The sequence below is a fragment of the Lactuca virosa genome, chromosome 6, assembly GCF_052849685.1.
Source record: "Lactuca virosa cultivar CGN04683 chromosome 6, Lactuca_virosa_CGN04683_v6, whole genome shotgun sequence".
In the NCBI taxonomy this organism is placed as follows: Eukaryota; Viridiplantae; Streptophyta; class Magnoliopsida; order Asterales; family Asteraceae; genus Lactuca; species Lactuca virosa.
The window spans coordinates 272,796,792-272,822,532 of NC_136431.1; the positions used below are offsets into that span (position 1 = coordinate 272,796,792).

At 36.2% G+C, this 25,741-nt stretch overlaps 1 protein-coding gene across 1 annotated transcript; it reads left to right on the forward strand.

The window, feature by feature from the left end:
- Positions 1–18,501: 18,501 nt before the first annotated feature.
- On the forward strand, positions 18,502–19,244 carry LOC145118678 (calcium-binding protein CP1-like). Its single transcript, XM_079054371.1, has one exon. The coding sequence runs from the start codon at positions 18,596–18,598 to the stop codon at positions 19,037–19,039; it is 444 nt and encodes a 147-aa protein (XP_078910497.1). The 5' UTR covers positions 18,502–18,595; the 3' UTR covers positions 19,040–19,244.
- Positions 19,245–25,741: the final 6,497 nt, after the last annotated feature.

The following is a 25,741-nucleotide window of genomic DNA, read 5'->3' on the forward strand; positions in this document are numbered from 1 at the left end:
TGAGATACATTGAACTTTTCAATGGCATGTTTGAATCTCGATTGTGCCCTCTCAAGTTTGTGACTGGGATGCCGAGGATCACAAACAAGGTGTGAATAACCATACAAATTGACTTGGTACCCTTAACAATATTACCTAATAGATGTGCCGGTTAACCACACACGCTCCACCGATCTATAATAAGGTCAAGTTACCCTTTGCCACTCTTACTAGTCCATGTTAGTGTGTCGGTTAACCACACACGCTCCACTAACGACTTGGTAAGGTACAAAGTGTAATTTTATGGGCTAGCACCAATTTCACATTTTCCTAAAGTAACTAAGATTGGGAATTTATAATGTATAGTTACTTTATAATTCATTATACTTTTAGCAAGTATTTATAGTCGTATCCTACCCGTTCGGCTAACGACCCTCCACCGATCAAGGAAGCGGTGGGTGAGAGTGGACACCCATTAAGTCACCATTTTATAGGCAACAATCTTATACCCCCTTATAGACCGGCTTCGTGAATGAGGCCTACTAACGGTAAGAATGACATATTCTTATACATATCTATATAATAAAATTATAATAATAGTATAAGTGTTGATTTTTAAACTTTTTAAAAATCTAAGGTTTAATTTGGAATTAAAGTATTAAAGTATAATACTTTTCAAATTCCAAAACTTGAGGGCAAGATTTGAAACTATTCCAAGTCTCTTCAATTTGTAACTTATGAGTTTTAATGGTTCATAAAATGAAGACTCTTCATTTTATGAAACCTCTTTATTTCTTTAATCACAATTAAAAGAAGTGACTTTTGGTTATCCATAACTTGAGGACAAGTTATGGACACCATCATAGCCATTAAGATCATGAATTAAACACACATGGAGGTTACACATAATTCCTATGATCTTCTAAAACTCATAAGAACACAAATTCATGTCAAGCAATTCCAAGAAATCATATAACTATATACAATACTTGAAAATTGATAAAAGTCATGTAAAATGGGTTAACATAATCATTATCATTTTGAAAAACAGATTTCACAAGTCCAAAACAGATTGGGATAATGATCTTAATCCATTTCCAGCAACAAAACTCAAAAAAACTGCCCAGCACGCTCCTACTCGCCGAGTGCATTATTCTACTCGGCGAGTAGAATGAATTTGTTCATGGACTCGGCGAGTCCTCCCCATGGACTCGGCGAGTCCAGTCGTCAGAATGCAGAATTTTCGATTTTTAAGCAGTTTTGCATCAAGTATACAGAAAACAATCCTAGGCTCTGATACCACTGATGGGTTTTGAGCATTCTAACACTTCCTAGGCTCCCATGGACTATCCATGGAGCTCCATATGGTTATAACCAAACCCATAAACCATGGATCATTAATCCACCATAAAAGAATTGATGATTGTCATAATCAACCCTATATATTTAATTAGTCTCACTTTAATCACCAAATTAATCCTAGATTAATACTTGATCAATACTAATTAAATAATACTATTATTAATATATTAGAACTTATAATATATTAATAATCATAAGTGCCTAATTCTCTCATTTAGTCTATCCAAGTATTGCAATGCCATGCAACCCAAATGGACCATGCCGGGTCGGGTCAAGTACATACCAAATAAAGTTATGGACTTAGACACTATATCCAACAAACACTTACCTCTAGTAGGATTTTCCTATAATAATAGTTTCCACTCAAGCATCAATATGGCACCTTATCACGCTTTGTATGGGGAAAAGTGTCGAACGCCGTCATGTTGGCTAGAATCTGGGGAAAAGCAGTTTATGGGACTTGAAATAGTCCGTCAGACTGCTGAAAAGTTGAAAATGATTAGGGAAAGGATGTTAGCTGCTCAAGATCGTCAAAAGAGCTATGCTGACAAGAAAAGACAATCGATATCATTCGAAGTTGGAGATTCGGTTTTACTTAAAGTCTCGTCGTGGAAGGGACTTATAAGATTTGGTAGAAGGGGAAAGTTGAGTCCAAGGTTTGTTGGACCATTTAAAGTTCTTCAGAGGATCGGGAATCAAGCTTACAAGCTAGAATTACCGGAAGAACTAGAGGGTATTCATAATACCTTTCATGTGGGTTATTTGAGAAAGTTCACGGGAGATGTGCCCAACATAATTCCCATTTCTGAATTAAGGTTGGATGAAAACAAGAGGTTAATTGAAGAACCTGAGGCAATCGTTGACCGTAAGACTAAGAAGTTGTGACGCAATATGGTCGATTTAGTGCTTGTGCGTTGGAAACATACGAATGGGCCAAATCTAACCTGGGAAACGGAGAGTGACATGATGAGTCGCTACCCGTAGTTGTTTGTCGATGTGTGATCCCGGGGACGGAATCATCCTAAGGGGGAGAGAATTGTAATGCCCGTGTTTATAGGCTAGGCATTAATATTGACGTGATAGTCTAGGTTAACCTTTGTAACTCATTTAGAAGAAATGAAAAGGAATTATGTGAATATTATGTGAAAATTATGTGTTTTATGCTTAATTATTAGGGATTAATTAATTAAGAATAAAAATGAGCGTCAAAAATAAATATTAGATAAAGCCAATATCTATTAAGAAAGTTGTAGTGGTCGTGACAAGGATTACGGATATATAAAGAATACCGAAATCCGAGTTATAACGAAGAAGTTATGACCTTTCGAAGTTTCGCGACAAAACCGGCACGGTGCCGAATGTCGTAAAAAGTGAGTTTTTGATAAACTACTTTTTAGCCTTAGTGATCTAAACGAAAGTCGTAGTGTTCGTTAAACCGAGAGTAGGTATAAAAAGAACGCCCAAATCTTACTTCGTATGAGGAAGTTATGATTTTTCGAAGTTTCAGCTTAGCAGTAGACAGCTAAAAACTCAAATTTTAGATCGAGTGATTTTTAGCCGACACGACCTAAACGAGAATCGAAGGTCTCGTCAATAGTAGCACAACGGTAACGGACGTCGGATGAAGAAGTTATGAATTTTTAACGGATTTTCTGTCCCGGTCTGTTAAAAATAATAATATAAAAATTAAACTCAAAATTAGCTGATGAAGTCTAAATGAAAGTTGTAGACCGTAATTTTACCTACGCGTGCATATAAAGAACGTAAAAAACGGAGCTTGTATGCGAAAGTTATGGATTTTAGAAGTTTTGGCGCGAAAATCGAGAAAAAATGTCAAAACCGAGAAAATTCGCATACGTGGACTTCGGCCAACTCATCCTCGCTCAAATCGTGCCATGTGTCCGAAATCTGCTGAGTCATCTGAAGCTGTGGCGCATCCGAGGAGTGACGCGTGTGCAGCCTAGTCCGAACCTCGCAATGCCTGCCGCGTGTCCGACCTTCGCACCAGCTGTTCCCTTCCCTCCTGTTTCGGACCCGAACCTCGGAACCAGACTCCGGTCCACTAAGAAGCTGCCACCGAGGCCCTCGCATGCGCAGCCCCTGTGACCTCTCCTCGCATCTGCTGCCGCGTGGCTTCCTCTCAGCCGTCCGATCAGCAGCCTCGCATACTATAAATAGGAGGGAGCGAACCCTCCCGGCTAAAGTTGGAAAATTGGCACTTTTCACCCCTTTTTCAATATTTTAGCTATTTTCACTTCCCCCAAGTCCCTGGTACTATACCAAACGCCCGGAATACGCCCCGAAGTGCCCGAGAAGCCCGAAAAATTTATCTTTTCGGTTTCGAAGCCCGACCTTTGCAGAGCCCGGTTTCTCAATAAAACTCCCGGTTTTATTAGAAACGATCGTTTTAGGAAACGAAGTGCTGCCCGATTTTCATTAAATCAAGTGAGTGTGTAGTTACTTTCACCTTACACATAGATATGAAGTATTTTATACAAAATATGTGTTGTGTGAATATATATTGTTTGTTTATTTGAGATGGATGTTGAAGGAATGATTTATACATGTTTTTAAATAATTTAAACTGTATATGTATTTTATCTACAAAAATGTTGGGTAAAACATGGGTAGATGAAATAGTGGGTGTGTGATGAAAGGTGAGTTGGATAGATGAAATGATCAGTGATATAGATCATGAGTTGAAAGTGAGTGGTGAAATGAGATCATGAGTTGAGGGTGAGTGGTGAAATATGAGAAAAGCCATTACCCAAACGTTGGCCCCCGTCATTCAGTAGAGTAGGGATGACAACCATGGACTATTCTAGACGGTATGTGGAACACTAGCAGGCTTGCAACCTGTAGGTGTGTGAACTATATGTTCATCAGCTGTACTCTAAAAACCCATTGACATGTATTGCGGGGGGGGGGGGGGGGGGGGGGATTCCCGTGGGAAATACTGTCGATAAATAAGAGCTATGGACTTAGCACATGGCGACGATGTGACATCGTGCCTATTTGACATAAATTGCTGAGGGAAAGCAGTGTTCTCACCCCGATGTTTGCCTTATTTGACATAAATTGCTGAGGAACTCCCGAAGCAATGTTGTCACCCCTAGTGAAAATCCTTAGGTTAGGTCCCTTGTGATAGTTGTTTAGGGACGTAAAGTGAGGATAATGGGAATGAGTAATTAGGGTTATTTTTGGTTGATGAAATAAATAAATTTATTGTTGATTGAGAACTTAATAAGTTTATTATTTATTGTGGGTTGAAAACCCTATATGCTCACCAGGCTCCCAAGCCTGACCCACTCAACTTTTTATATTATAGGTAGTGGACCCCGAGCATAGTCGGATGATGATGATCAGTGATATTTGGATTATAGGCGAGTAGTTGTAAATAACTGTTGTAAGGCTTATAATGTCTTGTTTATGCTTTTGATCTGTATTGGAACATGACATCTCGAGGTTTGATATGAAATGAAAATATACATTTCTTAAAGAAAGGTTTTGATAAACTTTTATCATGTTTTGTTTTGAGAACAAATTCCGCAACATCTTTTAAAAGGATTACTCTGATTTTATTTTAAAAAGCATAAAATAAATCGGTCTTTTCTGGCCGAGAAATTAGGGGATGTCACACTAACATTAAACGAAAGTTCCAAGGAAGTTGCTCAACCCAGGGACCTACTGAAAGGCAACGAACTGGGGCGTTTAACACCCCATCCAACCCCGCTGTTCCAACACCAATCACACCCTACTTTGGAAATCTTTCGCACTGCAGCAAATGCAACTACCATCATCATGGAGTCTGCCGAGAGCTGCGTTGCACTAGATGCAACAGGAAGGGACACACCTCCCGCAGTTGTAGGACCCTAGTCAAGTTCGTCACTCTGACTACCAATGTTGGGACAAGTCCAACTTGTTATCTCTGTGGTAGGGTAGGACATTTCAAAAGAAACTGTCCAAGGGCTAAGGATGGCCATGAAGCTCGCTTCGCAAAGACCCCGACTCAACACGTCACTTCCACTACCGACACTAGCTTAGTTCAAGTGTGTTGTACATGTGGCGAAATGGGGCATTTCAAGATAGACTACCCAACAGAGAAGAACAATGAAGAAACAGGAGGAGTCTGACCTCAGGGAATGAGGAAACATCGGAGAACCCTGCTATGTTTTGGTACGTTTTCGAAAACCCCAATAATTGCTCAAAATCGTGATTACTTCCTCGTCCAAATTGAATCACGACATTCTTATAAGATTTAAAGCACTAATGGGTAATTATGATAGCTTAGTGAATATGTTAGGTTCAGTTGTAGTTATACCTGGCTTGTGTACACCAAACGATCATAGAGAGATCTAGTAAGAACCATTTCATAAAAGTTCATAGTTTCAAAACATCAGAACCCTCGTGTTAGTAGTACCCATTAACTTTGAATCAAACGCAGAAAACACCAGATACTTTCATCTAGGGATACCAATGTGCTAACAAAACGATCCTCCTGGATTAACATAATGCACGATTCTACGACGTCATCCTGTTTAGTCCGACTAAGTCTACGATATGCCAAACCCTTTGGCCTTAAATCGTTCAATCAAAAAATTATCGTCGCTCGTATCGACGAGCTAGATGTGAACTTCAAAAATTCATCTCTCTTCGAAAACCCGAACGTATTCATGCGAAGAGTATCATCCACAAAGAGATGAACAGAGTAAGAGGGCAATCCAGACAACTAAGATGCATCGTGGGACACTCATCTACCCTTAATTGAACTATCTTGCAACAACGGTGACCTTCTCAGTATCGAGGTTGCACCGTTCGAAGCCCTCTATGGCCGAAGGTACAGATCCCCTCTATGCTGGGCTGAGGTGGGCGACACGCATCTAGTCAAGAGTCAAGTCCCCGACAGCACTTTCACGAGTCATGAAATCATCCGAAGAACGACTGAGAAGATCGTACGAAAGGGGCTACGCCGATGAGAGACAAAAACCATTGGAGTTCCAGATTGGTGACCGTGTCCTGCTAAAGGTCTCACCCTGGAAAGGCATGATACGCTTTGGAAAGCGTGGAAAGCTAAATCCAAGATACATAGGACCCTTCGAGATCCTCGCTAGGATCGGTCTCGTAGCCTACAAACTTCGTTTACCTCAAGAACTTAGCAACATTCATCCCGTTTTCCACGTCTCGAACCTTAAAAAGTGTTTATCCGACGAGACCTTTAAAATCCCTCTCGATGAGATTGAAATCAACGAGAATCTCAACTTTGTGGAAGAACCCGTCGAAATCATGGATAGAGAGATCAAACGAACGAAACAAAGTCGCATCCCGATAGTGAAGGTTCGCTGGAATGCCAAGCGGGGACCCGAATTCACTTGGGAGCGCGAGGATCAAATGAAACTTAAATATCCTCATCTTTTTACTTAGTTATTTGTAATAATTTAGTTGCTTAAACTCTAATTTCGGGACGAAATTCCCTCTAACGGGGGGATGATGTGACAACCCGAAATTTCTAACTTGTGTAAACATTCAAATTTATCAGTGTTAGACTCATTTTGCTTCCAGTTATCACTGTTTGGAACCTGTTTTGAGTATTCTAACTCTAGTGAATCAAAGGAATTAGTATTTGCAAGTGTCAGTTTAAGTTCTAAACTACCTAGCAACCGTAAACCTCCTCAAAAAGGAGTTTACGGTCGAGACCTTGAGTTTACGGTCAGGGTAACCATAAACTCCTCCCTATATATATAATGGTTGATCATTTCAGCCATTCTTTTCATTTTTTAAGCATAGGAGCCGATTTCTCTCTCAAAAATCATAAGATTTTGCTTCCAAATCTTTAAACAAGTAAGTGATTCCTTCCTTTGGGGTGTTAATCCTTCCTAAATCCATGTTTACTCTTGATTCATCCAAGGATTTCATCTTTTATCTAGATCATCAAAGATCCTCAAGAACACGGTTGTGTTTTGGACCGAAAACACCTTCTTTGCCTTCAAAAACCGTAAGTATCATCTTCCCCTTCATGAATCGAGTTAAAATCCTTCATTTTGGACTTAAGATCATCACTCTTTGCTTGAACAAAAGAGTTTACGGTCCTATGAATCTTCATAGACTGTAAACCCTTATAAAGGGTGTTCTTATAGCCTTTACCCTTCCTAAGGCTAAGCATGGTCCCTAGAATCAGATGCCTTTGAATGAAGCCCTTGAAAACCATCATTTGTGCAAGATTGATGAGTTTACGGTTGAATCTCCTTAGACCGTGAACTCCATGACTGTAAGGTCATTGGACCGTAAACACTAAGACCGTAAACACCTAAGACCGTGAACACTTGGACCGTGAACTCCAATGATCATACCTCTTTGACCGTAAACTCTATAGGGTGGCCATATACCCTAGTTATGCAATCATATGTGATTGTATCCCATAAATCTTAGAGTTTCCTAGCCAATAAGGGTATTACCCTTCTTATTTAGTCGTCTATACACTAAATTCATACACATACATGTCTATATGTGTCTATTAGGATCATTGTGTGCTCAAGGTTACACCTGACACTCTGTACTCCTCTTCCAACCACACGTCATAACCACTCACTACAGGTGAGTTCATACCCCTACATTTTCTGTGTTTTTAATGTTTTCAGTCGGGAATACAAGCCAAACTCAAAGTATTTTATTAAGTTTTAAACTTATTAATACAATTCAACGATTTCCATGTTTAATAAAATATTCCGATATTTTATCCCTTTTGTATTATGTCGAGTATAAGGGAAGCTTTTATTTTGGCAATCTACTTCATGGTTTTCAGAAAGGTTTTTTACAAAACATTTTCCATATCAACTCTAATAAACTATAATGGGTATAGTTTAGGATAACCCTCAAGGCAGCTCTTACCAATTCAGATTTCATAAATGAATATATGTAAACAATGACAAATTTAGTTTATGTTATATATTTTCTAAGGAGTATAAAATACAAATTATTTAAGGATGATTATTGTTTTATACTGTTTTTAGCACGTAAACTAGATTATACATAATTGTGAGGCTCTACTTCAATACTGTACTCTTAGGTGTATAGTGATAAATCCTTTTAGTATAACCAGAGTCTCCTGGAGGGAGAGCGTGAGATTTGTGAATAGATCTATTCGGGACTGACAATCCCACACCTGAACTGCTAGCTACAGTTAGGCGGGCACGCCTGGGGTGAACAAATGTCATTTAGCTTAACGCCTGAAGAACGTTATTAAGGTCTCTCGTGTTGGATTAGTGTCTAAGTCCATAACTATTTTGGTATGTACTTGACCCGATTATGAGCGTGGTCCTTTTGGGTTGCCTTCACCATAGCAATATGTAGGATGAATTAAGGAGAGAAAGGTTTAATTATGATTTATTAATATATTATAAGGATAATATATTAAAGGAGAAATCATATTGTTTAATTAATATTAGTCGAGAATTAATTGATAATTAATTTTGTGGCTAAAAGAGATTAATTAAACTTAAGGGACTGGAATTGTAATTATAAGATAATTGCAAGAGTGGGCAATGGACTCCATAGAGTGGAGTGGACGAAATTTATGGGGAAGCCCATAAGATTTCGTCCATGACTCTAAAGAAAGGGATTCATGGGCTGCTTAGGGCCTAAGCAGTCAGATTAGGGTTTCCTAGTTGTAAACCCTAATAGCCTACACCTATATAAAGAGCCCCTTATGCCCAAAAAACGTGGACAACTCTTAGATTAGGGTTTCTGGACGTTTTGGCTGCCTCCTCTCTCCTCCCTCTTCATCCAAGTTGCTTAGTGGTGTTTGTGACTCCATTAGAGGTGCAACACTTGAGGCACTAAACTTTCTGAAGCAAATCAAAGCAAGGATTGATTGTTATTGCTATATAACAATCAAAGGTAATTACTAAACCCTTATTTCAGTTCTTATTTGATAGATCTAGGGTTTATAAGTCTTGGATTCAAAGCATGTACAATAGAGAAACCTAGATCCAAGCATTAGGGTTTGTATGAGCACATAGGATTGTTTCTTATGCATAAAACCCATCAGTGGTATCAGAGCCTTGATTGGTTTCAATTGTATGTGATGCTTAACTGTTTTGCTTGCTGAAAATCGAGTTTTTTGCCTCTGCCCGACTCAACTCGGCGAGTCAGTATTTGGACTCGGCGAGTTGGCCCTACTCGGCGAGTTCAGAGCTGACTCGGCGAGTTTGTGCGTCAGGCAGAGGATATTTCGAGATTTTGTTGCTATTTTGACTTGGATTTGATGCCTAAATCGTTTTTTTGAAGTTAAAATCCGAATTTTATCTTAATTAAATGATTATCCTTGCCAAAACACAAGATAATTACCAATTGATTAGATAATAAATTCCTTATATGATTAAAATTGATTATTTGTATTAATTGGGTAACTTATCTTGCAAGAAATTGAATTAGGTCAAATATAGATAATCACTAAATTAATTGTTTGATTTATATTATTTGTTATTTGATCCCTAGTAAGTTTGAATAGTTTCAAATTACTCTCTTTAGGTTTTATAGTTTAAATTTGAACCTAAAAGTTTGTTTTTGAAATTTAAATAGTTAAACCCTAATGTTTTGAAATGTTTCAAAACTTGCCCTCAAGTTTTGGAATTTAAAATTTTGATTAATAGTTTAATTATGTAATATTTAAATTCTAAAACTCAAGTATTTTGAAAAGTTCAAATTACACCCTCATGGTTTTGTTAAGTTAATTAAAAGTTTAATTAAAATAGAAAGTTAATAAAACCACCTAGTATTTTAAAAGTGTAAAATACACCCTATACTATATATATGTAACATTAAAAGTCTAATACTATATATATGAGTAAAGAGTCAGTCTTACCGTTAGTAGGCCTCATTCACGAAGCTGGTCTATAAGGGGTGTTTAAGGAAATTGCCTATAAAATGGCGATTGAATGGGTATCCACTCTTACCCACCGCACTCTTGACTAGTGGAGGGTCGTTAGCCGAACGGGTAGGATAGGACGAAACCTTCCATTATAAGTATAATGAAGTACAAAGTAACTAAATGCTTTTATAAATTCCCAAATCATAGTTACTTTAGGAAAAATGTGGAATTGTATGCTAATCCATGGAATTACACTTTGTACTTTTGTCGAAACATTAGTGGAGCGTGTGTGATAACCGGCACACTAATTTGGGATTGACATTGGTGGCGAAGGGTGGCTCGATGTTTATCATAGATCAATGGAGCGTGTGTGGCTAACCGGCACATTGATTAGGTGATAGTAGCAATTGGGTGCACCACGTGATTCGTATGGTTATTCACACCTTGTTTGTGATCCTCGGCATCCCAGTCACAAATAGAAGGGCATAATCGAGATTAAACATGCAATTGAAAAGTTCAATGAATCTCAAAAGATCTAGGAGTTTCAATTCATTTAAAACTTAAATTTCTTTTTCGTTTTTCATGGTGGGAATTGGTAAATCGTCATTTACCTACCTTCAAATATTCTGCAACTAGATTACGGCATCCCTCTTCTAGGTTGTAGAGTATTGTGTTGGATCCTAGCCTTGATGTTTCATTTGGGTGTTACATCAAGGATTCTTATCAAATAACTTGAATTTTCTACCGTTTTGTAGATGTCTAAATCTTACAATGGTCTTCCCAAGTCCCTTGGAACAAGCTTTCCAAATGAAGATGACGTTCCACGATACGATCAAGGAAATGAGAGTCATGCTTCACTTCCTCCACCTCCTCCAATTATTCTCCCTGACCCACAAGTTCAAAGGCTTGAAAAGTTCAAGCTCACTCAAGCCCTTTTGGCAAGTAAACACGAAGATGGGAAACCTGTGTGTGCACACATCTTAGAGATGAAGTCACACATTGATAGGTTAAGGATGATGGGTGTCGATATCTCATAAATGTTGGCTGTTGACTGGGTTCTTCAGTCACTTCCTGAATCATATAGTGAGTTCGTTACAGAGTACTATATGATGGACCATGACGTGACCCTCGTTGATTTGACCTATTTGCTTATAGCTGCTGAATCAAAAATGATTTGGCATGTTGATCAAGCAAATTTGTCTGGCAAATCAAACTCCCAAACTTCAATGGACATTGAAAATGGTGACATTGGAAATCCAGAAAAGGTAAATTCTGAGATAGTTCCTTGTGCCATTCCAAAAGAGTCCATCTGCTTCTACTGCCAAGAGAAGGGGCATTGGAGACGAAGCTGCCCTGTTTACCTGAGAGATCTAAGAGATGGGAGAGTCAAGACGTATGGCTCTACTTCAGGTAAAATCTATTAACTAACTCTATAAGTTCCTATTCTTTGATTCTTAATACATGATGTGATAAGATTACATTTTGATGTTTTTGCAGGATCAAAGAAAAGAGAGGAAGCTTAAGGAAGAAGCGTGCTGAATCTGATCATGAAGAAATGGATTTCGATCGCATGGACTCGAGGATCAGATTTTTGAGCTGCTACTCTAGAGTTAGGATAGAATGATAAGAAATATGTAATAGCATAGTTTTTCAGTTGAATTACATTGTAAGGACAAGTTTTTCCGCAATAAAATAAATTTTGATTTTGTCTTATTTATTTATCCTTGCAATGGTGTGTATGAAAAATTGATGTTTAATTGTTTCTATAAAGGATTTGATTCTCAATTATGTTATTTGTGGAAATGTCGAGAATTTGCCAAATAAGGGAAGATTCTCATCGCCCAAGTTTCAGTTGGACAGAAACTTGGAATCATGGAACTTGGTTGCGTGATGAATGAGAAACTTCATATTTGGAAATTAGACTAATTCTTTGACAAAGTGTCAAGAGAAGGACTAGGAAATCGAGTACACTAGGTTGTGCGTTGATCAAGTCCACCACAAGAGTGATAAAGATATTCGTCATGATTTACTAAAGTTTAGTAAATATTGTTATACTTATAAAAGTATAATTCTGAGTTGATTGAAAGAGTTTCAATCAATAGCAGAACGAATAAGAAGAATCAAGTAGGCAGAAAGATAAAAGTTTCTCCATTCCAAGAAGAAGGGAGAGTACCTTTTATTGTGTTTTATGATAAGTCTTAATGATTAAGAACCATATCTCAATAGATCCTCTAAGTGAGTCTTAGTGCAATTGCATGTCTAAGAAGAGGAATCGAGAATTGTAGAAATGGTTAAATCAAGAAGTCAATCATACTTCGTTCCAATATCAAGTCTTAGAGTCAAGATTCTGACATGAGTGACAAGTCTTAAGTAGGTTTATAACACTCGACAAATGTGGAATTTGGAAAAGTTTTCTTATTCTTGCACATTTGAAATTGGTAAGTTGTGATGTCTTGGATAAGACAAATACCAACCAGGACCAATTGTGTGAAGTGTTGAACTTGACAAAAGGCTACACTAACTCTTGAATTTTGTTTGTCAAGAAATGTTTCTTGACAAGAGAATCTTATATGTCAAGGAGTCAGTGGGAGTCTTAATGGTCTTGAAAAGTTTCAAGAACAAATCAAGAGTAAACCTAGTTGATCATCACTAGCACACGACTTGAGGTCTAAAGCCTATCGTGGATGACATACTATTTTTCTGTTCCATTCCAGTTGAGTTAATTATGCATGTGAGTTCTTTGAGTTCTCATTTGAATGCATAAAGACAAAGCACCTTGATCAATGGAAAGTACATTGATACGAAAGGGTGAGTTGCTTGGAAGACATGGTGGGCATTCATGTTACCATGAGGCAAGAAATCAAGATTGAACAAGTTCAGTCCATATGGTTCTAGATTTGCCGCAAACTTTCGTTTTGACAAATTCACATGGATAGCAATTGAGAAAATTGTATTCTCTAAGAGAGATTTTCCGCCTTCGTTTTGACAAACTTTCGTCTAAGTGTCATAAGGTTTTCCGCCTTCATGAAAATGATTGTGAGGAAATGCTTTCACTAAGAGAGATTTTAAGAAGATAGCAATTGAGAAAATTGTATTCTCAAATTCGATTATGACTACGGCATCCCTTTTCATAGTTCGAATTGTGAGATTTGGCAATTGATCTGAACATTTGGGACTTAGTAACATAAATTCTGAATTGTTTAGACACACATGTGAGATATCTAAGGCAAATGTGTATGAGCTTAAAAAGCTTAGATAAAGGCTTATCAAAGCATTAGGTATTAGAAATATGAACTTAAGGAATTCAATAAGCATTGTTTTTCTAGAAGTTCAATTGTTTTCTGAATACATGTCAAAGCTAATGGGAGCATAAGTGTTATGCTGGTAAGAAAATAATCATCATGTTAGTGGGAGCATGATTATTATGGTAAGTATTGCAAGTTAGCAATATTAATTATAGAAAACAAAGATTCATTTTGCAAAGTTGTAAGGGTTGAAAAGTTGTTTTGCTATAATTAAGGGAGAGAATATTATACTTCGTTTCAAAATTCTAAAGCTTAGATCAAGAAATGTTAATAAATTTAGTCAAGGATACATAGTGCATTCTCAAAATTCGATTATGATTACGGCATCCCTCTTCATAGTTCGAATTGTGGGAACATGGCACATAAAATATTATGGCAGAAGGATGATGAAGTATCATGTCTTTATGTGAGACATTATGCATCGTGTCCAATACGCTTCGGGTATAGGATCGATTGCATATGCTATAATATTTGACCATTCTAAAATTTTCCAAATGCCTAGGGCATTAAGAGGGAAAAGGGACTAGAACTGGTTCTGACTAAAATAATTAAACAACTATCAAAGGACGATCTGAGGTTCACTGAGGATTTGTCGCTTGTGAGTAGTTGGAAGTATAGTATTGGATGGACTATATTGACATTATTGTGAATAGATAAGATTCTATTAAGAATGAGTTGTCATATGGCAAATATGGAAATGTTTCCATTAATGGGAGTTGGATATTAAGAAATATGTCTAGATTAGAAACCTTTATGCAAAAAGGATGTTCAAAGGAATGTACTTTGAGTGAGAGACATCACATCTATATAATTGTTTTGTAACAATTTCAGATAGAGTACTTTGTGATTTCATTGGCCAAGTCTTGATGTCTTTTGTGCTATGACTTTACAAAAGGATCGTTGCATAAAATGTTAGAATCTGACATATTGGGGATTATGAAATGAGTTTCATTGGAAAAGTTTTCCAAGTGATATATTTCATAAAGTATGGACCATAGGAAACCAAAGTGTGCATGCTTGGAGCATGGGACAAGTGTGGCTATAATTCGAGTAATAAGTTGATTTTCTGAAACAGTAAGCAATGAATAACAAGTAATCAATATGGTGTTTAAATAAAAGTGTTTTTATTTACGCTCAAAAGTTTTGGGGCCATATAGGATTAATATTATTATTGCGTTTCATTTTGCATGTTTTGACTTCCAGAATAACTAGGTTATTCGAACCTCTACAGTCGGTCATACGTTGGAAGTAGGTATGAAGGAAGACTGTCATGAATCTGTCTGTAGATTGTCTAAAGTGTTTAGACATAGCACAAGTTTGCTGCAGAGTTCATGAGTGCTTTGATAAGATTAAAGTATTGGATTAAACCCACGCTCACTTGAATCACTTCATGGTTTTATCACGAGTGATTGGTGAGACGATAACATTGTATATTCTTGAAACCGAGACGTGTGAGTTGTTATTTGCTGGTCGGTTGCGCATTGATGATAAGTAAACACACCAGTAACTTGGTGTTATAAAACCTATTGTTGTGTGTGATTCGATTAGTAGGTGCAAGCAAGCATTTGAGTCAAAGTTTATCCATTCCTTTTACCCAAGGTGGGATAAAAGCGATATTTGTTGGCCCCTCGATGATTTAGTGATGACAAAGGAAAGTGCTCGGCCGGGCCAGGACTGATTTGATTTGTTCAATTAGTCAGTCGTCATAAATCGGAAATCGGGAAACAACACATAGACTGAGAGAATGATTTCAATCCATGTCTCATGTCTATACGATATCTTGTAGAATGGAGGAATATATAATCCCTTATCTAAAGGACACGCGTATCTGATAAGATCAGAGTTGACAGCGGCTTTTGGAAGCTACGATTGCTGATCAAGTTCTGAAGTCATACGCAGAATAGTTATTAGACTTATCCAAGTGGGAGACTGTTGGATTAATGTCTAAGTCCATAACTATTTTGGTATGTACTTGACCCGATTATGAGCATGGTCCTTTTGGGTTGCCTTCACCATAGCAATATGTAGGATGAATTAAGGAGAGAAAGGTTTAATTATGATTTATTAATATATTATAAGGATAATATATTAAAGGAGAAATCATATTGTTTAATTAATATTAGTCGAGAATTAATTGATAATTAATTTTGTGGCTAAAAGAGATTAATTAAACTTAAGGGACTGGAATTGTAATTATAAGATAATTGCAAGAGTGGGCAATGGACTCCATAGAGTGGAGTGGACGAAATTTATGGGGAAGCCCATAAGATTTCATCCATGACTCTAAAGAAAGGGATCCATGGGCTGCTTAGGGCCTAAGCAGTCAGATTAGGGTTTCCTAGTTGTAAACCCTAATAGCCTACACCTATATATAAAGAGCCCCTTATGCCCAAAAAATGTGGACAACTCTTAGATTAGGGTTTCTGGACGTTTTGGCTGCCTCCTCTCTCCTCCCTCTTCATCCAAGTTGCTTAGTGGTGTTTGTGACTCCATTAGAGGTGCAACACTTGAGGCACTAAACTTTCTGAAGCAAATCAAAGCAAGGATTGATTGTTATTGCTATATAACAATCAAAGGTAATTACTAAACCCTTATTTCAGTTCTTATTTGATAGATCTAGGGTTTATAAGTCTTGGAATCAAAGCATGTACAATAGAGAAACCTAGATCCAAGCATTAGGGTTTGTATGAGCACATAGGATTGTTTCTTATGCATAAAACCCATCATCTCGGTCATATCAAGTATGGTTATACGACTCGCAAATAAGTATAAACTAACTTTGGTTTACGGACTCTAATCTTCATTTGTTTTATTTTGAGCAATAAAACTACTTTTATATATGCTAATAGTAATCGGGGATTTTTAAACTGACATCTCTACCTCTAGGACAAATAACCTGCTTTTAGGGAAAATATAGGATTCTCCCAGGATAACAATGGCATTTCTAAAACTGATGGTTTATTTTCTACTAATGGACGTTCGTATTCATTCCATGACTCCTTGGATAGTGCGTATTTAGTACGAACCGGGAAGTCATGGAAGGAATGGGTTTTTCAAACATGCTTTCATAAGAAAATACAGGATTTTCTTGAGAAACACTCTTCAAAAGAATCAAAGAACATTTTTCCACCAAAACTAAATGCTTATGAACTCACCAGATTTATGCTGATATTCTTTCAAAACTGCTTGTATTCTCAGGGAATTAGTAGACAAGTACTTCCAAGAATTTGGAGAAGTCGGAGCGTTAGAGTCATGTCTTTCCATTTTACTTTTGATATGAACAAAACTATGTATTAAACAATGTAAACCTTTTTCATATATGTGTATTCAATGACTGGTTGTGTTTACTATGCTTGCTATGGTACAATTGTTGTGATACTACACATGACGTCAACCACCCCCGAACGTTTCCGCCGTTCCGGTTTGGGGGTGTGACAGTTTCGTAGGGTGATGTATGAAGCCGAAAATGGTGAAAATGAAAATACTTTGCTAGCGAATACTCTTCAGACTTACCATGTTGAAGCTGACAAATTATGAAGCAGTCCCTAAAATTTGCTCAAATTTAAACTCGTTGTCTTTTAATTTAAGTTTTTTTTCCCTAGTATGTTATGTGTTTTAAGTTTAAGTTTGTATTAGCTTAATTTCAAGTGTGTTATGTTTTTTAAGTTTAAGCGTGTATTATTTAAATTTCAAATGTGTTTTGTTTTTGAAGTGTAATTGTGTGCTTTTTTTTGAAGTTAATGAAATTTTAGTTTTAAAAAAAATAATATGTTTGAAATGTTTAGTTTTTCAAATTAATTAATTAAAAAAAATACCATGACAATTGCGACAACTCATACCATGAAAATGAAAAATAATTACAAAGAATGTGACAAAACTGACGTAGCGTTTACGTAGACCTAGGTAAGTGTATCAACACTCCTACCGTCTTGAAAAATCAAAAGGTTTTAAGTCCACCTGTTGCCTGCCACGTGTAAAGTATGATAATTTGGCGGCCAGTAGAGAGAACACGTAAGCGGTCTGATTGGGCGGTGGAGGCTCGTTTTCTCTATGTACATGGAAGAAAATGGTCAAACTTTTGTTGACCATCTTTAATAAAATAAAATCATTCAACACTCTTTTCATACGTTTCTATTCTATTCTTTCGTATTACGCACGTTTAGATTTAAAAAAGAAAAGAAAAATCGTAGGCTTCGGTTTAAAAAAAATATTAAATGTCGATCGTAGTTTTAAATGATATCATTAATATACTTATTATTAATAAATTATTATATTAAACATATAAATATAAACTAGTGTATAAGTGATTGTTACTTCACTTATAATAAGATTTTATATATTATTAATAGTTGCTGAAACAAAAGTGACACTTTAAATTTACATCGTAAGAGTTTCAAGTTTCAAATACCATATCTAATATATCGGTATAAAGTTTCTAATGATTTTTTTTTTAATTATAAATTACATGTTAGTTAATTTTTATATGCAGGTTAGAGGATAATAACAAATTTACGTTTCAATGTATAGTAATGTAACATCAATTTCGATACATCAACATTTAAATATAATATTTTTGCAATATAATGGGAGGTTTTGTACACACAAATGATATTTCCAATATCCAGAGACGAAGTCGGTCTTAGGAAATGGACGAGGGCCTCAAGCCACATAATAATACGCACCATTGCTTCATTTGACTTTTATTTTTTTTATAAAATAAATGCTTCTTTTCTATTGTTTTCTTTAGTTTTGAATAACAAAAGTAAGTAGAATTAAGTAATAAACAACGTTCATTACTTTTTATAAGATTTTCATCAAATCGTGCGATCATTAAGTTCTTTTTTTATTAATAAATACGTAATAAAATACGCAAAGTAATAACTATTAATATAAGAACCAGTAAATACAAAAATCTCCATTTCTTAAAGAGAAAAGCAATTACTTAGCAAAACGACGCGATCCCGCCTATAAATACAAAGAATCTCCCGTTCTTATAAAATAAAAAACCATTCAGCATTTGTGTTTTAAACCATAAAAACTAAAGCCCTCTCTCTTTACTTTCACACACAAAAATAACGCTACTATGTGTCCAACCGGAACTTCCCTTTGGCCGGCGAGGAATATCTCCAACCTACGCTCTGCATTTGAGGTGCTCGACACCGATCATGACGGAAAGATCAGCCGTGAAGATCTGAAAACATCTTATACAGACGCCGACGACGAGGTCATCTCCACCATGATGACGGTGGCCGATTCTAACAAGGACGGTTACGTTGAGTACGATGAGTTCGAGAAAGTATTGAGAAGTGATAACAGCGGTAGCGGCGGCGTGATGGCGGATGTATTCAAGTCTATGGACAGAGACGGTGACGGAAAGGTAGGGTATCGAGATCTTTCGAGTTATCTCAGTTCGGCCGGATTTGACGTTAATGACGATGAAATCAAAGCGATGCTTGGATTGGGCGCCGGAGACGGTGGTGCCGACGGTATCACATTCGACGAATTTCTCAAGATATTGGCGGTTTGATAAAGATGCCGATAGCGATGCGGACAAAAATATAGGTCTCTGTGCTTAACGGTTTGTCGTATTTCTCTGCAGTAAGACTGAAATCATTAATTGAAATTGAAGTTTCTTCACCTGAGGTTCATATTTTTGTTGTTATGTTCTGAAAATTGTTATGCTCATATTTTTGGAAGAGGATTTGGGATTAGGTCTTTTGGATTGTATACTATTTGGTGACAATTTTGCTCTTCTCTTCTTTCTCGCAAAAGTAAAAGTCTTTTTATTATCGAATATATTATATTAAATTTGTTTGATAGATTCTAACTAGGAATTAATCAAATTCCAAGTTAAAAAAAATAGTCATTTTTTATTGAGACATAAACTCGTGTTTGATCAAACATATAATGGCTAATTTATTCATTTAGCTGTAAAAAGTTACAATACACCTAAGCCACATCTTATATGGCGCACTTGAAACAAAATTATATTGGGTTTATTACACTGCCACGAGGCCCACCACCATATGTAGAAGTAGAACACGAAGAACACCACATATATTTTCATGAAGGTTTTCCGGATTGATACCTTTGTTGGTAATATTTGTATTAAGATAAAAGACAAACTGTCAAGATCTAATATAAATCTTTGCTTGAAATAAAAAGAACGAAACTAAGTGAAGTTTAGAATGTTGATTGTACATAACATTTTGGAGGTTGGTTTGAGATGTTACTCGATTTAAGTGAAACTTTATGTTGTTAAATTCAAATTACTTATTTTAAACGGTGATCAGATATATTAGCACAAAAAGAAGAGACTTGAGAGAAAAAAAAAAGAGACTTAAGTGAGAAGTTAAGTCAAATTAGGAAAGACATACACCAAACATGTTGAAAATATGAAGTTAACTTGCAAACAAACATATTCGGCATGTTTTTTGTTCTTTGTATACTTATAATTGATTCACATAATGTTTCACTAAAGTTCCAAACCATTCAAAAATATTATTATAGATGGATGTGAGGATCAAGTGTGATGACTCAACATGTTGAATAAACAGAATCCATTTAGCTTCAATACAAGTCATATAAGCTTTCATTTCTTATCATAGATTGTTAACTCAAATCATCACCGCTTGATCTTCACTTTGAGTTGATAAATCAACCCTTGTAATGTTTAAACATGTTTTTAAACTCTTAAAGCTAGATCAATCCATTATTGAAACTCAATGGATGGATTCCTTAGCTTCAAGTAAGTTTCAAAATGTCATTTAAGCTTCAAATTAATATCGAATTCATATATACACCTTAGAATCCGAAATCTACTATTAATGGAGCTTGATGATTCCCAAAATTATTTATAACTCAAATATTAAGCAATGAATGAGCAATAGGAGATTATACTTCTGATCTATAAGTCAAAACTCACTAGAAATAACAACTAAACAATCGTGTTATGACTTTTTGGATATGAGATTTTAACCCAAACCTTAGATCGAACTAGGTGAAGAATATGAAGAGGAGATGAGAGTGATTTGTTCCTTCCAACGTCTTCCTAGTGCAGCATTAGCTTCTCTACCTCAAATGCTCTTTGATTCCATCTCTATTCTCTCAAAATCATCCAAGCTTCCTTCTCATCTTCTCCAAGTCGATTTTAAGGTCAAACGGAAAAGAGAGGTGGAGCTTCATGACTAGTTTTTAAAATATATACTATTTACTCCCTACAACTTTCAAGTCACGTCTAAAATACATGCAACTAATTTTTTTTGCCATAATATTTCATATCCAGTCCCTCCTTAGCATGGATCTTAACACAATGGTCCTTACAAGAATTAGCTAAGTCAACTTTGGTCAAATACTAGGTTTTAGTTTAAATTAACAATTTATCCCTAGCTTATGTATTTTACCTATGTATATTTTTAATTCACTTTCCTTGAACTTTATAAATAATAAAATAGTAGAGTAAATTACATGAATGGTCCCTATGGTTTGGGGTAATTTGTACTTTTGGTCCTTAATTTATTTTTTTAACTCGTAGGTCCCTATTGTTTGTTTTTGTTGCGCGCTTGGTCCCTGTCTTGCCTAAAAAGATTATTTTGCCCTTTATTTTTTAATTTATTTAAATAAAGACACCCCCAACCCGACTTCCACTTCACCTTATCTTACCTTACTTACTCCACCTTATTTAAATAAATTAAAAACTCAAGGGCAAAATAGTCTTTTTAGGTAAGACAAGGACCAAGCACGCAACAAAAACAAATTGTAGGGACCTTCCGAGTTAAAAAAAAATAAGTTAGGGACCAAACGTATAAATTATCCCAAACCATAGGGACCATTCATTTAAGTTGCTCTAAATAGTAAATTACACGAATGGTCCATGTGGTTTGGGTAATTTGCGTGCTTGGTGTAACAACTGAGGAAAGTACATCACTGGCCGCTGTTAAAAATTTTGGTGTAACAACTGAGGAAAGTACATCACTGACCGCTGTTAAACAAGGGAATGAAATAGTACAGAAATGCAATATTTGCAGAATATTAATAAATATATGTATTTACGTCCTTACATCGTCATAAAACTATGAGCCGTTAGACCAAAATGCTAGAAAATAAGTGTGCGAAAAGTCGTGCCGACAAATGAACGTTTTTACATAATCAGAAATTACATGACGACGTAATTCCAACAATATGAAAATTCGACTTTGGATGAAAGATATATGGATTTTATAAAATATAAAATCATCTGTGCATAAAAAGTACAACGTAAAAAGATTGTGATGAGATCGGTTGATTTTTAGCTAAAGACATAAAAAGGAAAGTCATAGTATTCGTTGAAATAATATTTTTGAGACAAAAATCATCAAAAACGGAATCCGTGTGCGGAAGTTATGATTTTATTAAAATTATTTTAGTATACCACCACCTTCCAAATCTAAGGGCTAAAGATAAAAGTTGGAATTAGCCAAAATAACCAAAAGAAAAATTGTAGTGCTCGTCGATATCTACACGTGGATAAAAAGAACGTCGAAATCGAAGCTCGCATGGGAGAGTTACAGAATTTAGAAAATTAATTTCGTATGGATTTGCGGTAGGTCCGAAGTGCGCGGCGCACGCTCAGAGGCTAGATTCTCCGAGATACAGGTGACGTGGCCCACTAGAAAGAAGACACGTGTCAGCACCCAATTGAGGCACCACGCACATACGCGATACGCCCCCATAAATCAAGCTATAAATAGAGGGCTCATCAAACCCCATTGTGCACTCTGTTATATCCTCTCTCTCTCTCTCTCTCTCTCTCTCTGATTATGCTCTCTAGTCCTGAGCGGTCCTCGAGGTTCCCGATTCCCGACGCAGCACTATTCGCTCGATTCACGCTACTAGGGTGAGTTCACGACCCCACTTTTACCAGTATTTTAAAAGTTTTACCCCGGGGGGATACATGTTATAATGCTACATTATCGATTTTACAAAATATCATTATTTGTGATATATCAGTAGTTTATAAAATGCATGAAACATTCGGATGATATTATGTTTGGTAGTTACCCTGCCAAAATTTTAGGAATACTATTATGCCTAATAGTTATACTGCACAAACCATATAATGATATTATGTCTGGTAGTTACCCTGCCAAAATCGTATGAATAATATTATGCCTACTTGTTATGTTGGCAGATTCTTTAGGGTGACATAGTGCCTAGTAGTTACACTGGCCAAACTTAAGGATAAGCATAGTACCTAGTCGTTACTCTGCCCGAAATATTTTATCCAGAACATCAAATACTATATATATATATATATATATATATATATATATATATATATATATATATATATTGGTATAGTTATAGCAATAAGAGAAATCAAAATAAGGAAAACAAGATCAAAAACAAGATGTACTATATGGCATATCAAAACAGTTGTTAGACGAGGAACGATACTATTCATCCTTAGCTGATTAGTATTCAGCAAACCCGATCCTATAATCGTTAATCTTAAGTGAGCATGAAAGATATGTATAGATCTATACAAGGTGGACACTCCCACCTACAGTTGCTAGCTACAACCACGCCCGACATAACTTTCTAGTCTACTATATTTACGATGTCCGGTGAATTGTCGTAGCGGGGCAGATATCTAGTCAACAACTCGATTATGGGAAACTCATGGTAATAATGTTTGGAAACCTTAATTAACTTAATTATATGGGAGCGCCTTGGAGTAGTAATAGTATATATCATAGATACGAAAGGGGTGATCTCTTAAGGAAAGATACTAAAGGGGTGATATCTTGAAAAGAAGTAATAATATCTAAGAATTATGCGAAATGGGTGAAAATATTAAAGAAGGGTACAAAAGGAATGATATCCAAATTAATCAAATATACCAATAACAAATATACTTAAGACCCTATGAGACACCTAGGAAAAGCATAAAGTATATACACAAGAGTGATGTCATACACCTTAAAAGTGAATAAGAGTGTAATTCATAGAGAAAAATCATAACAAATACGTTATAGGTTGGATCAAAAATCATTAAGATAATCAAATCTATAAATGCTAGAGATCTAAATCATAGGAACACAAAGTATCATGAAAGTATAAGTTCATATTCATAAACAAAGATCATGTACTAAGGATCCTATATCAACAAAAGTATTTTCAAAACAAAACCTGTGAACTCACCAACTTTATATTGACCGTTTTCAAAATTTCATGTATTCCTAGAAAATCAAAGAGGAGAAGAACGTAAGAAGAGGGATCAAATCGTGAAGAGATAGATAGGATTTTCATGTAATAGTCCCATGTAATCACTTCTTTAGTAATAAAAATATTATGTACTATTTGCTCTATGTCTTATGGCTATGCTATTCAATGAACATCACACAGCCCGACGTTTCCGCCGTCGGCCGAAGGTGTGACACTTGGTCCCTTACGTTTTTGTTAACTCAGACAATACCCAAATTAAATGTATGTTTTTGTTGTATGTTGCTCCCCGTCGGACATAAAAGAGTACTTTGCCCTTAATAATTTCTTTTTTATTTTACTTATTATATTATTACTTATATTATTCATTTATTCACAATATTGTTTAATAAAATACACCACCTTACCACACACACCCTCAAAATTATTGGCCATAAACAACACCACCTTCACCGTCACCTCCGACAATCACCACCGGAGACCACCACCGGCCAAACTAATGTACTCCTCACTCCCAGAAATCAATGATGGAATTAAAATCTGACCATTTTTACTTAAATCTATTTCCGAAACCTGCAACCCCCACCTCAACCCATCTTATTCTTCGACAAGAGTACAAATAATCTACTACAAAGAAAACCCTCATATGAAAAATAAATAAATACATAAATAAATAAACTCTATGATGTAACACATAGATGCATGATTGATTCACAAACTCAAAAAACTTCCAAACTAGTTGCTAAAACGTATGTGAAGCAAATAATCCACTACAAATCTAATGCAACAACAAACTCTCTGATGACATACATCGGATGCAAGTCTATTAAAAAATCCCGAAAAAGATCTGATTCAAAATCTGATACACCAGATGCACGATTGATTCAACACTGTTAGCGGGTGTTTATATTGTATTTGTATTGTATTTTTAGTTAGTCCATTTATGTATTTAGGCCTTTATGTATTTCAACCCATTTGTAAGGTGTATATATCTGATATATTGAATGGATACGTCCAGGGGAATATACCAAATTTCATGGTAGCAGAGCTTTAAAATTCTGCTCCCTGTAACCCTAGTCGTCTCCTACATCAATCATCTTCTCCTTTTCCTTCATCAATTCTGTGATTGTTCTGCATCAGCATGTCTATGACTACTCTCTTAGACAAACTGTCATCTACCATTAACATCAAACATGTTGTCCCTATTGTCCTTGATCTTGATCAGATGAACTACTACATCTGGAAAGAGTTATTTGAGATTCACTGCATTGGCTATGGAGTAGCTGAACATCTTGCCCCACCGGTCCTTATTCCACCCTCAACCTCTGCTGAGAAACCACCTGAGAATGTCATCCCCATCACAGAAACGGATGCCTGGAAACGTAACGACTCCATTGTTAAGTCCTGGCTCTATGGTATTCTTTCTCTGCCTTTACTTCATCTAATATTCAAAAAACAAATGCTTGCTCATGAAGTTTGGGCAACTATTGAAAAAGTTTTTCGTGACAATAAAAATAACAAAGTGATTCAACTGGACAACGAACTCTGAAATATTACAATTGGTGATTCCACTATGATTGACTATTGCAATCGTGTTAAGTCCCTTGCTAATCTTTTGGAAAATATGGATGCAAAGGTTCCTGAGATTAATCTTGTTTCCTACATGTTAAATGGGTTGTCTGCAAAATACCGTCACATCGCCACCACTATTCGTCATCAGAGACCGGTCCCATCTTTTTGGGGTACTAGATCGATGCTTGTTCTTGAAGACCAACAGCTTGCTCAAGATCAGAATTGCAAAAACCCCACTTCTCATTCTGATCATTTGTCGTCTCAAACGGTTCTCACCGCCGACTCCACTCACCAGAATAGTCGTGGCAGTTTTCATGGAGGACGAGGCGGTCGACACTATAGAGGTGGTCGTGGCGGAGGAAGAAACGGTGGTCATCAATATCTCGGACAACAACAACAGCAATCGGCGCTCAACATCAGACCTTCAACACTATCAGGTTGGGCCTTCGAGTGG